Source organism: Chelmon rostratus, chromosome 2 (genome assembly GCF_017976325.1).
Source record: "Chelmon rostratus isolate fCheRos1 chromosome 2, fCheRos1.pri, whole genome shotgun sequence".
In the NCBI taxonomy this organism is placed as follows: Eukaryota; Metazoa; Chordata; class Actinopteri; order Chaetodontiformes; family Chaetodontidae; genus Chelmon; species Chelmon rostratus.
In genome coordinates, this window is record NC_055659.1 from 16,079,737 (window position 1) to 16,090,663 (window position 10,927).

At 43.6% G+C, this 10,927-nt stretch overlaps 1 protein-coding gene across 4 annotated transcripts; it reads left to right on the forward strand.

Annotated features, from left to right (window-relative positions):
* Nucleotides 1-312: 312 nt before the first annotated feature.
* On the forward strand, nucleotides 313-10,215 carry LOC121615143 (NCK-interacting protein with SH3 domain-like). 4 transcript variants are annotated; one of them, XM_041949360.1, is made up of 13 exons: nucleotides 313-622; nucleotides 1,559-1,671; nucleotides 1,755-1,965; nucleotides 2,669-2,744; nucleotides 2,912-3,456; nucleotides 4,396-4,566; nucleotides 6,395-6,481; nucleotides 6,730-6,868; nucleotides 6,984-7,064; nucleotides 7,344-7,472; nucleotides 7,773-7,883; nucleotides 7,972-8,144; nucleotides 8,535-10,215. In XM_041949360.1, exons 1-13 carry the CDS (start codon nucleotides 452-454, stop codon nucleotides 8,757-8,759), a joined length of 2,232 nt encoding a protein of 743 aa, XP_041805294.1. In that variant the 5' UTR covers nucleotides 313-451; the 3' UTR covers nucleotides 8,760-10,215. The 4 variants fall into 4 exon arrangements, with proteins under 4 accessions (XP_041805294.1, XP_041805302.1, XP_041805296.1 ...); XM_041949368.1 differs by having other exon boundaries at nucleotides 7,794-7,883; XM_041949362.1 differs by having other exon boundaries at nucleotides 2,915-3,456.
* Nucleotides 10,216-10,927: the final 712 nt, after the last annotated feature.

Sequence of the window (10,927 nt, forward strand, 5' to 3'; positions counted from 1 at the left end):
GTATAATAATCAGTTGTTGAAATATGAAAGAGTTTGTACTTCATATTATGGCACCTATTTACACAGAATTACCCATTTGACACAAAAGGTAGCAATAAAACTACCATGTACAAATCAAAGGTGTGTTTAAAAGTCATGTTTTTCAGGAATGGATGATTATGTACTTTATGAACTGGTCTGATGAGTAACGGCTCTGCCTTTGATTAAAATGCCTGGGGGGCGTGTTCATGGAGTAACAGCGCCCCCCGCGGCGTTTACTGGCAGAGTCACAGGTCAGATGATCCCCGCTGCATTGTAAATAGACAGCAGCGATCCACCGTGGCCATGCCTTCATAGCCTCTGTAAATCACCTCCAACAGAGCGAATATTCTCACTCGGAGACGCCCTACCTTCCGACACTGCTTCTATCGCTGTTTCGGCTTATTTCGGCGTGTTAAAGGGTTGATAAAGTATGTACCGGTCCCTGTACGCCTTCCGATCCGCGGAGCCCAACTCGCTGCACTTCGCGGCCGGAGAAAGCTTCCTAATCCTGGAGAGGAGCAACAAACACTGGTGGCTGGGGTCCCGCTCCAGCTCGGGGGAAACCGGCTACATCCCAGCCTCATACATCGAAAAAATACAGGTAAACAGCACTTCCTGACCCGGCTGTTTTTGGGGGGTTTTTTCTCTGTTTGTGCCTCAATAAATGCAAGCGGTGACCATGCTGAATGATCATGAGTGAAAGCCAGTGAATGCGTGGTAACGTTAAGGGTTGAACTGATTAGATCGAGGGAGACAGAGCCCATGTATGTGTGCTATATGTGTGGCAGTGCAGGCCACGTTGAATCTGACTGCTGATGACAGTCAGGTGAGAGGGAAATGCATGCTCTGGAGGAGAGGCCATGAATTATTGGAGGGGTTGCAGGATGTAGGGACATGGCCTTCTGCACTGCAGCTGCTCACTGCGACAGAGGGGAGGTCAGGAAAGGATGGGACATGACAGGATAGGATGATACAGAATGGGATACGAGACAGGACAGATCCAAAGACCAGACCACCAATACAGAAACCCATTGTTTCTGCTTCCATCAACCTCATCTGCCCCTGTGACTCCATTTTATTATCCAGAATCATTCTCAGCCCTCCTTGTCATTGTTGAATAAGTAGCTACTTCCTTCCACAGAGCTTTTGGTCTTCTCTCAGTCACACCCACATGTGTGAGGAGAGTGAGGAGAGTCTGTTTTTCAAGGATCCAGACTCAGACAGTAAACTAGTCGGAGCATGCATTTTGTGGAATCACGAGCTCAGGGCAGGAATGCTCTCTCCTGTTGGTAACGACGCTGGCCGTGGAGGTTTAATGAGCCTGAATGAGAGGCCTCCCTGAGCACGCGTGTCACTGCTTAAAAGGCTGTTTTTTTGTTAGATAACTGCCCTAGTTTGTTTCTGCCTCGAGTCACACATGCCCCTGAGCCGCGCTTCAGTTCTGTTTTTGTTTAAAATTTAATAATTGTGTTAATTAATATTTCATTTCATTACCCCACCCCCCACCCCCATGTTTTCCTTTCTCCTTCTCTGGCAGGCTCCCGAGCAGGATGAGGTGTTGCAGTCTATTGACAGAGCAATCGAGGGAATCCACAATGTGGCCTTAAAGAATGGAGGCAAATACAATCTGGAACAGAGAGATGTTCTGCAGTGAGTCAAAACGCTCATAATAAACTTTTGATTCTGACATATTCTCTGTTCCGAATATGAATCCCTCCTCCCTTCTGTCGCAGGAAGTTGATCCATCACAGAAAGGAGACTCTCGCGCGACGAAGTTCCTCTTCCTCCGGTCACAAACAAGGCCTCCCATCTTCCAGCAGTGAAATATCTCTCAGTCAGACTCCTCCTCCACCCAATGGCCTTAACCGTGACTACGGACGTCAGGGGAGCATGCCATTATCAGGAAGCATGGACAATATGCAGGGAGAACCGGGCTTTTACCAGGTAACACACTCATATAGTGCACATTTAAAGGTTTTACTTGAATCAAATGTACAGGAGAGAGAGAGAGGTTACATACATTCTATGTTACTTATGAGTCAGCAGTTTCAGGATTACAAAAAATAAAGCATCCTTAAATCTGTTTATTTTATCCTTTTATTGTGGGTTATAGACTTATTTCTTCTTCTTATTTCTCCTCTTTCTGCCTTTTCTCCGTCTTTCTCTGTTCTTCTTCCTTGAAAGAGTTTTTTAACATCTGTTTTTAAAGTTCTTTATAAATAAAGTTTGCTCACTTTTTGCAACTATAACCCACGAATGCTCAATTTCTGAACATCCTTGATGCTTCTAAATAATAAACACCACTCATCTACATTAATATCCTATCACTCAGATGTTCGTAAGCAGGGATTGTTGATTGTTGACCAGTTTATTATACAAAGTGTGATGTGTGTAGTGGTCAGAGTAAAACGTCTGTTTGGCCTCCATTGATAAAGACAATGTGAGGATGTTAAAGAATCGATGTTGACAGTTGAGAGACGGGTGTCACCTGGGTCTTTTGTCTCATGGTAACAACCTTTCTGACAGCAGTGACAATTAAATCAACAAAATGTTCATGTCGTGCAGTAAAGAGTTCACTCACACACACAGTATGCCCTCAAATGACCCTGTGTACAATCAATTTCACCCCCTGCGTCCCCTCCTGCAGGTGCCTCCTCAGCCTCGCCGTGCGGCTCCGATCACCCCACCTCCCCCTGAGAAACAGCGAAACAGCCGGCGTCCAGGTCAGCGGTCAGACAGCAGCGGGGTATTCACAGCGCAGCGTTTCTGCTGGTGCTACCTGCTGCAGCTCTGTAATTCACAAACACTCTATTCTTAGTCCGGTCATTCCTGTTCACTCTCCCCTCTGTAACTGGAGCTCTCTCTCTCTGTCGCTCTCTCTCTCTCTCAGCAGAGCCGGAGGTCCCCTCCAGAGTGTCCTCTCTCCCTCCGTCCCCTGCACCCTCCCTTTCAATCAGCACCACCTCTTCAGAGTCTGGCTCCTCCCGCTCACTGCTCTCCTCCGATGTCAGCTTGCCAAGTGTTTCCAGCACCCCCCCTCCTCCCGTGCCATCCCGCATGAAGCCCTCTGCACCACCTCCAGACACGCCTCCCTTGGACTCCCCTCCTCAGCCAGCCCCTGCGAAGAAGAGCCCGGCTCCACAGCCTCCCCAGCCCGCCCCTCCTTCACAGCCTGCTGTGGAGGACCAGCCGGAGAGCGAATGGCCCGTCGCCCCCCCTTCTGTCGCTGAAAGCCCTCCTGGCAGCCCCACCACCCCTGAGCCGGTTCCCATGACCATTGGGGCTGAACTGATCGAGCTGGTTCGGAAGAACACGGGCTTGAGCTACGAGCTGTCGCGGGTTGCTGTCGGCGTGGTGGTCGGCCACCTGCAGACGGCCTTACCTCAAGCCTCCTCCGCTTTGGAGCAAGTTCTCCTCTCGCTGGTGGAGAGCAAGGTCAGATTTGTTTTCATTACATCATGTGGACTCCGCATCCCGGAGCCTCCCCAGCTTAAAGGAGAATACCGGTGTCGTTTAGAGTTACAGCTCAGTCTGCATTTAGCTGACATTTCTCAGAGTGGCTTTGAGACGCAGGGGACAGGACTCACAGTATCACTCACTCATTTCCTGTTTTTAGGTGCAGGCTTTGCAGCGTCAAAACGAGCATGAAATGAACTGCTGATTCTTTCCTCTACCTCAGGGTGTAAGGTGGTTACTAGTGAGTAGCCTAACCCCTAAGAGCACTTGCTGAAAGCATTTGGCTGCATCCTGTATTTACATAGTGACACGTGTGCACACTCAGACCCTGCTCATCCAATTAAAAAGCCTGGAATACTCTGTGGTCCATCAGGGGTCTTGGTAGTGTGCTTTTAGATAGGAAACACTCAACTTGGGCTTAACAAAACACTGTTAACACAAAGAAGTTTAACATAATTAAAGGCTGAAACCTATGTATATGTTTTGAATACTTTTTAATTGAATTACAGAGAATACTGCACACACTCTAAAAGACACTGGTACCATCCTTTAAAGCTGCCCTCATCAATATTTTATATGACCAGTGGATCAATCATTGTGAGAAACCAGCAGGAAATTATCATCTGACTCTGCAGTTCAGTTTTTAGCATCTCTCACCTTATTCTTCTGGTTTTACAGTCCACAGATTTTCTTTTTTTTAACTGCGAGCGCTCTCATTGACTTCCGTTGAGCTGCTTTGAGTGAAAATGTACATAAGCAGCTGTTTGCCAACATGTTTACAGCCCACAGTTAGAATACATTTTCTCTTGATAAGCGGTGCAGCTGCTTTCGACGCCAGTGAATACAAAATGTTCCGCTGTTCTGGTATTTCAGGTTGAAGCAGAACCGGGTATGTCACAGTGTTTTCTGTCTCTGCAGGATCTGAGTGCAGCGCTGCCACAGGGTCAGGTGTGTCACGACGAGCAGAGGCTGGAGGTGATCTTCAGCGACCTCGCGCGGCACCGGGATGATTCCCAGCAGCGAAGCTGGGCTCTTCACGAGGACCACACCCTCATCGCCTGCTACCTGGAGGAGCTGCTGAAGATACTGGTATGTTTATCACAGTCTGCAGGGCGTCTGCTTTCTGGTTGGAGTGTAAGGAGGCGTGAAAAGTTCTGACCGGATTTCACAGATATCATGTCATTTATATGCAAACTCGATTCCAAAAAAGTTGGGACGCTGTGTGAAACATAAACAGAATTTATACCATGGTCTGGGTGAATACTCGATTCTGATTGGCTCCACAGTGTCCGTTAAAAAGTGTTATAGGACACCTATAAAAGAAGTTCCAGTCAAATAGCTGGATTGTTCTAAATTATTGCGCTGGCTCAAACGCTAGTCGGTAACCGTGGCAACAAAAACTCAGAACATATGGACATCAACTTTGAGAGCTACACTGCCACTACTCTCAATGACATTTTGCGACTGTTTTATGCGTCTGTCCAGTCGACTAAGGAAGGAGGAGAATACAGTGTTGCCAGTTTTAGGAGTTTGAGAGCCGGCATTAATCGACACTTAAGAAACGTCAACATCATTAGCGACATTGTGTTCAAGGGCAGCAATGCTTTTTAATATATTTATAAAAACGATTGACTTACTTGCTTGATACCCATTTAATGATCACAGTGAGGCTATTTCTTGCAATAAAAGCGATTTAGGAAACTATCTGTGGACTTTGATTCTTTGAAACAAATTTTCGCATCATCCTCTGGACAGACACAAGCGGTAAGAGGTGCACTTGTCCTCTGAAAGTTCGCGGAAGCAACCGCTTCACATCGGACGGTTCACGCCTCCGCGTCGTCCATTCATTTCTGATAATGAACACCTCGTCGGGCATTATCCCTTACGTAACCATTTGCAAGCAGACTCTGTTTACCAACAACAGTTTTACAAAGTGTTCCTGAGCTGTGGAATGTTCCAATTTGGTGTTTTTGGAGCGTTCCACAACTTTCCCAGTCTTTTGTTGCTCCTGTACCAACTTGTTTGAAAAGGGGTTGCTGCATCAAATTCAGAAAAAGCAGATATTTACAAAAATCAATAAAACTTATTAGGTCAAGCATTGGATATAATGTCTTTGTACTCTTTTCACTGAATTGAATATTTGTCAAAAGGGATTATCAAATGATCACATTCTGTTTTATATATGTTTTACGCAGCGTCCCAACTTTCTTGGAATCAGAGTTGGACCACTTTTCAAAATGAAAGCTGTAGAGTCCTTCACACTAAATGAATTACAACAATAAACCAAGAACAGTAAAATTAACAGAACAGGAACAACATCAACAAAAAAGTAAAATATCATCTTATAAACACATGAGACAACATGAGTCATTACGAACTAATATGCACATTCATGTAACCTTAAATGCACTGAAAAAAGAGGACATCGTGCCTGAAGAGGCAGTTTTCACTAAAAGCTGCAGAGATATTAGGCACCATCTAATTCAGCACAGATTATAGGTTGGACAAGAGTCTCTGAGCTGATATGACTACATTATCCTCATCATGATTATAATATGAAAAGGTTTGTCTTGGGGTGAATCTGTGATGTGCCCACAGGACCCGTCCAGATGTCGTGCTGTAAATACCAGACACATTTGATAGGATCAGACCGGCTCAGACGACTTTGCAAATCCAACAGTGTGGTAAAAGACTGAATCTGTAAACTCTCCAGGCTGCCAAATATTCTTTATTAGCAGCTTGTCTCGACCAAAACTCAGATCAGTGCTGGGATGTCCAGATGAGATGTTTTAATGGGTCCCATAATCCTCTGCTGTGTCCAGGGACCACGACTGGCAAACAGATTATGAAGTTACATAGTTATGATGATATTATATCACTGCTGTTACAACAAAAGCTGTTTTTCTTTCCTCCTCAGACCGATGCAGATCCAGAGGTGTGTAAGAGGATGTGCAAGGCCAATGAGTATGAGAATGTGCTGTCTCTGGTGTCATATTATCAGATGGTAAGAGATTAGAATAACAAAGCTTTTTGCTTTGAATGCATGTTGAACTAAAAATAAACCTGTGTTCAGGGAAAACATCATCTTGCTTCAGAATATGCATATGTTGCATATTTATTATTGCTATTTTGACCTGAACGAGAATGACAGTGGACGTGGTGCAGGCACCAAAGATACTTCCAACTGAAATACATTAGGAACAAACTGCTGGGTGTGTGTCGGCTCATTGTTGCCACCGTGTGACCGTGCAGGAGCATCGTGTGACTCTGCGGCTGCTGCTGCTCAAAGTGTTCGGGGCAATGTGCAGCCTGGATGCTTCTCTCATCTCCACCTTCCTCAACTCAATCCTCCCCATGGAGCTGGCCAGGGATCTGCAGACTGACACACAAGGTGAAAATATTTTCTCTCCACTGTCTCTTCTGTTCCTCTGTGGTAGCACTCCCCCAAACGTCACATGAATGTGCTGTTTAGATTAACTGCCTCTTGCCTGCTTGTTTTTCCTCAGAACACCAGAAGATGTGTTACACAGCTTTGGTACTCACTATGATCTTCTCAATGGGCGAACAGGTGCCATATCATCACTACGGTATGGTATATATAAAGCTGCTGTATTATAACAAATTTTATATTATACCTCTACACAGAAAAACAGCATCACTCATTAACAATATAGCTTCTTCCAAAACAGTGAAAAAAAACTTTGTTTTTAGCTTCCTGACAGTGCATTTTTCACTATATCTGGCAGATTAAAAGCTTTTCCCAACCAAAATTGATCTAGAAGTACGACATGTGTGCATTAAAATGTGTGTTAAAGGGATAATGTGTTCTTTCATTAAGACATAATCCTGACTGTCGCTGTTTGCAGAACACTTGAATGCTGAATTTGTTGAGTTTCTGCTGGGTGTGGTGGAGGACGGGCTTCCCTCTGATCCCACAGAGCAGCTGCCTGACATCTTCCTGAACCTGGTGCTGGCCTTCAATCTGCACCACACAGGTGAGAAGAGCCACAGCGCATGTTTTTTCCACAGCAGACATTCGTGATTGCTGCATTGCATTTATGTTTACCAGTGACAGGATCCTGGTGTTCTGCATATTGGCTCACTGGCAGAGAGACTTAGATGCAGCAGAGCCATCGTTGGTGTTTTTTATTTGTGCTTACTTGTGTTTTTCCTGTTAAGATAAGTCAAAATCTCTGCCTTAACAAGCTTTACAAGAGCAGTAATGCACAGCAGAGTTCTACACCAGTATGTTTTGCTTACTTACAAAAGAGCTTTTATTGTCCTACCATAAATAGTTTTCTGTCTGTGTCACTCAGTACCAAGCAGCAATGTGATCATGCAGGAACTGAAGAAGAAAAATGTCAAGATTCTGTCAGAGAAAGTGCTGCTGCTTCTCAACAGAGGCGGTAAAAATACCACTTTTGTTTGTCATATTTCTCATTCTGCATCGACGCTCTCTGCCCTGCTGACATCATTACCCCCTTTTACCTCCAGACGACCCTGTGTGTATGTTCAAACACACCCCGCCTGCACCGCACTCAGTGCTCAAGTTTCTGCAGGATGTTTTTGCCGGCCGAGAGACCGCTGACATCTTCTACCGCACTGACATGATGGTGATGATTGACATCGCCGTTCGACAGATATCTGACCTTTCACCTGGAGACAAGGTGAGACCTGGACAAAAGGCACAGCTACCGATTGTTCTCAGCCGTTGAAGGAATCTTGGCGAACACTCTTTTGCTATAGCCACTCTCATGTCTGCATAGTAAATAGGAAGCTAGAACCAGCAGCTTTGCACAAAGACGAGCCAGCCAGGCTCTGCTCAAAGATAACAAAATCAGCCTACCGCACCTCTAAAACTCACTAATTTACATGTTGTGTGTCATTTGGTTAAATCCATTCCTTCCACTCCGTCCACTTCTTCAAGACTCCTCCTTCATATTTAAGGGACATACATGAGAGTGGCAAGAGAGCAAATAAGTGTATTTCCTAAAATGTTGAACTATTCTTTTAACGATGATCTGATTTTGATCTCCTCCCACGACCCCCCCGTGAAGCTGCGGATGGAGTATCTCTCCCTCATGCACTCCATAATGCGCTCCACGGATTACCTCGAGCACCAGCACCGGCTGTCTGACCTGCAGGGGGCGCTGCAGAGGATTCTCAGGGAGGAGGAAGATCCAGGAGAGGATGAAGGGAACGCTACAGCGAAACAGATGGATAAGCTAATTGTACAGCAGATCTACAAAGAGTTCCCACAGATCAGTGAGAACCAGGACTAACCGTATCAGTATCATGCTCACACACTGTAGTCTGCTCTACTGCAGGGAGGTACAATAAAGCTTGAAAAAAGAAGAACTGATGGTTTTGTGCCAGCCTGTGAGGAGAGAAGCTAATTAGCCTTGCCAATGTTTTCTTGGACTCGTAGCCCAGGGCTGCAGCATGCTCGTGTTCCCCTCTCAAATTAACTTCTTTCTATCAAAAAAAAAGTTTTTTTTTCTTTGGTGTTCTTCATGAAGAGAAAAAACCTGTGAGGTTTAGTCATACATGGAGATTAAAAATAGCCATAATATAGGCCAGATCTTTGCTGTTTAACAGAGAACTCCCAGCAATAACTACCTAAAATATCATGCATGCACTAACTGTATCTACTCAGAGTATTTTTAAATTAAAGTAACAACAACCAGGACTAAACTTGATTTTGACCAAAATAACTTGAACCAAACTGATCTTTAGAACAAATTCAATAAGTTTTAGGGAGAAGGGCAGTTTTGAACAGTGCCATTTTTGAACCGCTGTAGACACTTTGACTCTTTTTGTGCTTCCCTGTTAGCGGGACCAAACTACTGTGTGTTACTGAGAGCATTGTCTTCTTTATAGAGTATAATACTCTTTAAACTAACTTCCTCTCTTACTCACCCCTTCATTCATTATTATTAAACTTAAAGTCAAGTTGAACAAGTTTACTATTCCAGTGAAAAAAAGCACACTCTGACTCATGTGTTATCATTACTAAGCTTTTAGCTGAGTAACCTTTGCTGCTACATATTGAGTCTCTCCTGTGGCTCAGTCTGGTACTTTTGTCTCTTTACTGCTTTCCAAACATTTCTACATGATCACCCTGTACTTATGCAAAGCTCCTCAAGCATCAGCACGTGTTTAACGTCAGTTGGACTACAGTGTTTTTGTCCGTATGCTGCATTCATATTCGAACTAACTGTGCTGCAGTAAGGCTTTATAGCAACTTATAATATCGCTGTAATAAACTGAGTCTTGGCTGATGTGCGGCTTCATGGAGGGTAAACGTGTTCTGCACTTTTTATCTGAGATAATACATTAGTCTGTGTTGTTGATTTCCAGTTATTACCTGATGCTCCTACTGAATATCGAGACAAGGGAGAGGAAATACAGGGCATTTATTTTATCCCCTCGTGGTTTTAATGCTTTTAACAGCAACATGTACCTTTCTTTGTTTCTCTACCATGATGTAATGATTGATGTTCTCCAATCTTACACTTTGACTTATCTGTTTTTGTCCCTGGCATGGCTTCCCTGTCTGGAAACATGTTTCTGAGAAGGTAGACACAGTCCAGAAGTGATCAGTTTTTAGTTCATGTCATGAGTGTTTGTTCATGGATTATTTGTGTGTCTGTTTACAGTGTGTGAGAGAGAGAGAGGTGATTAACATTGTCTGCAGAAGTGCTACGACTGTGTTATAATTAAACTAATAAAGCTATATTTTAACAGTGGAATTGGTCGGCTTGGTTGTTGAGAGGGTGATTGTGACAGTAATTGTTTGTTTACAACATAGTAAAACCTTCATTCAAAGATGTGAGAGCATGTTGTAGGTCACTCTGTTACACTCAGGGTACCACAAAGTAAACAAAGGTCAGATTTAGCCAAAATAAGAGTTAAGTGTGATTGTTGGCAGCACACCGAAGCAGCTGAAGGCATCCAGCAAGTCGAAAGCTCAATTTGAAAGAAAATGATCAATTTTACTCACAGCCCTGTATTTAACTCATTCTTAGTTTCCCATCAAAACCTCTTCTTTTGGGTTTTTATTTATCTGCTTTACCCTTTTGTCTATCAGTTTTCCTAGAAATAAATAAATAGATAAATTTATGTGTGTGTGTGTGTGTGTGTGTGTGTGTGTACACACAATACATTATACATGTATACATTACAATTGTGTAATGTAGAATTCTCAATATTTTCCAAAGAAGTGTGTATGTATATATATGGCTGTATATATATATTTTACATTATATACAGCCACTTCTTCTATTCTTCTTCATCTAAATATATACCAACTGATGTACAATGGGTAGCATTTTTTATACATGGAATTTATTTTTCACGATAGCTAAATATTAATGAGCGCATAGTTTAAAACATACTGTGACTCAGATAAATCCATGATTTATGATGTTCACTGATACTTTTTTATTCA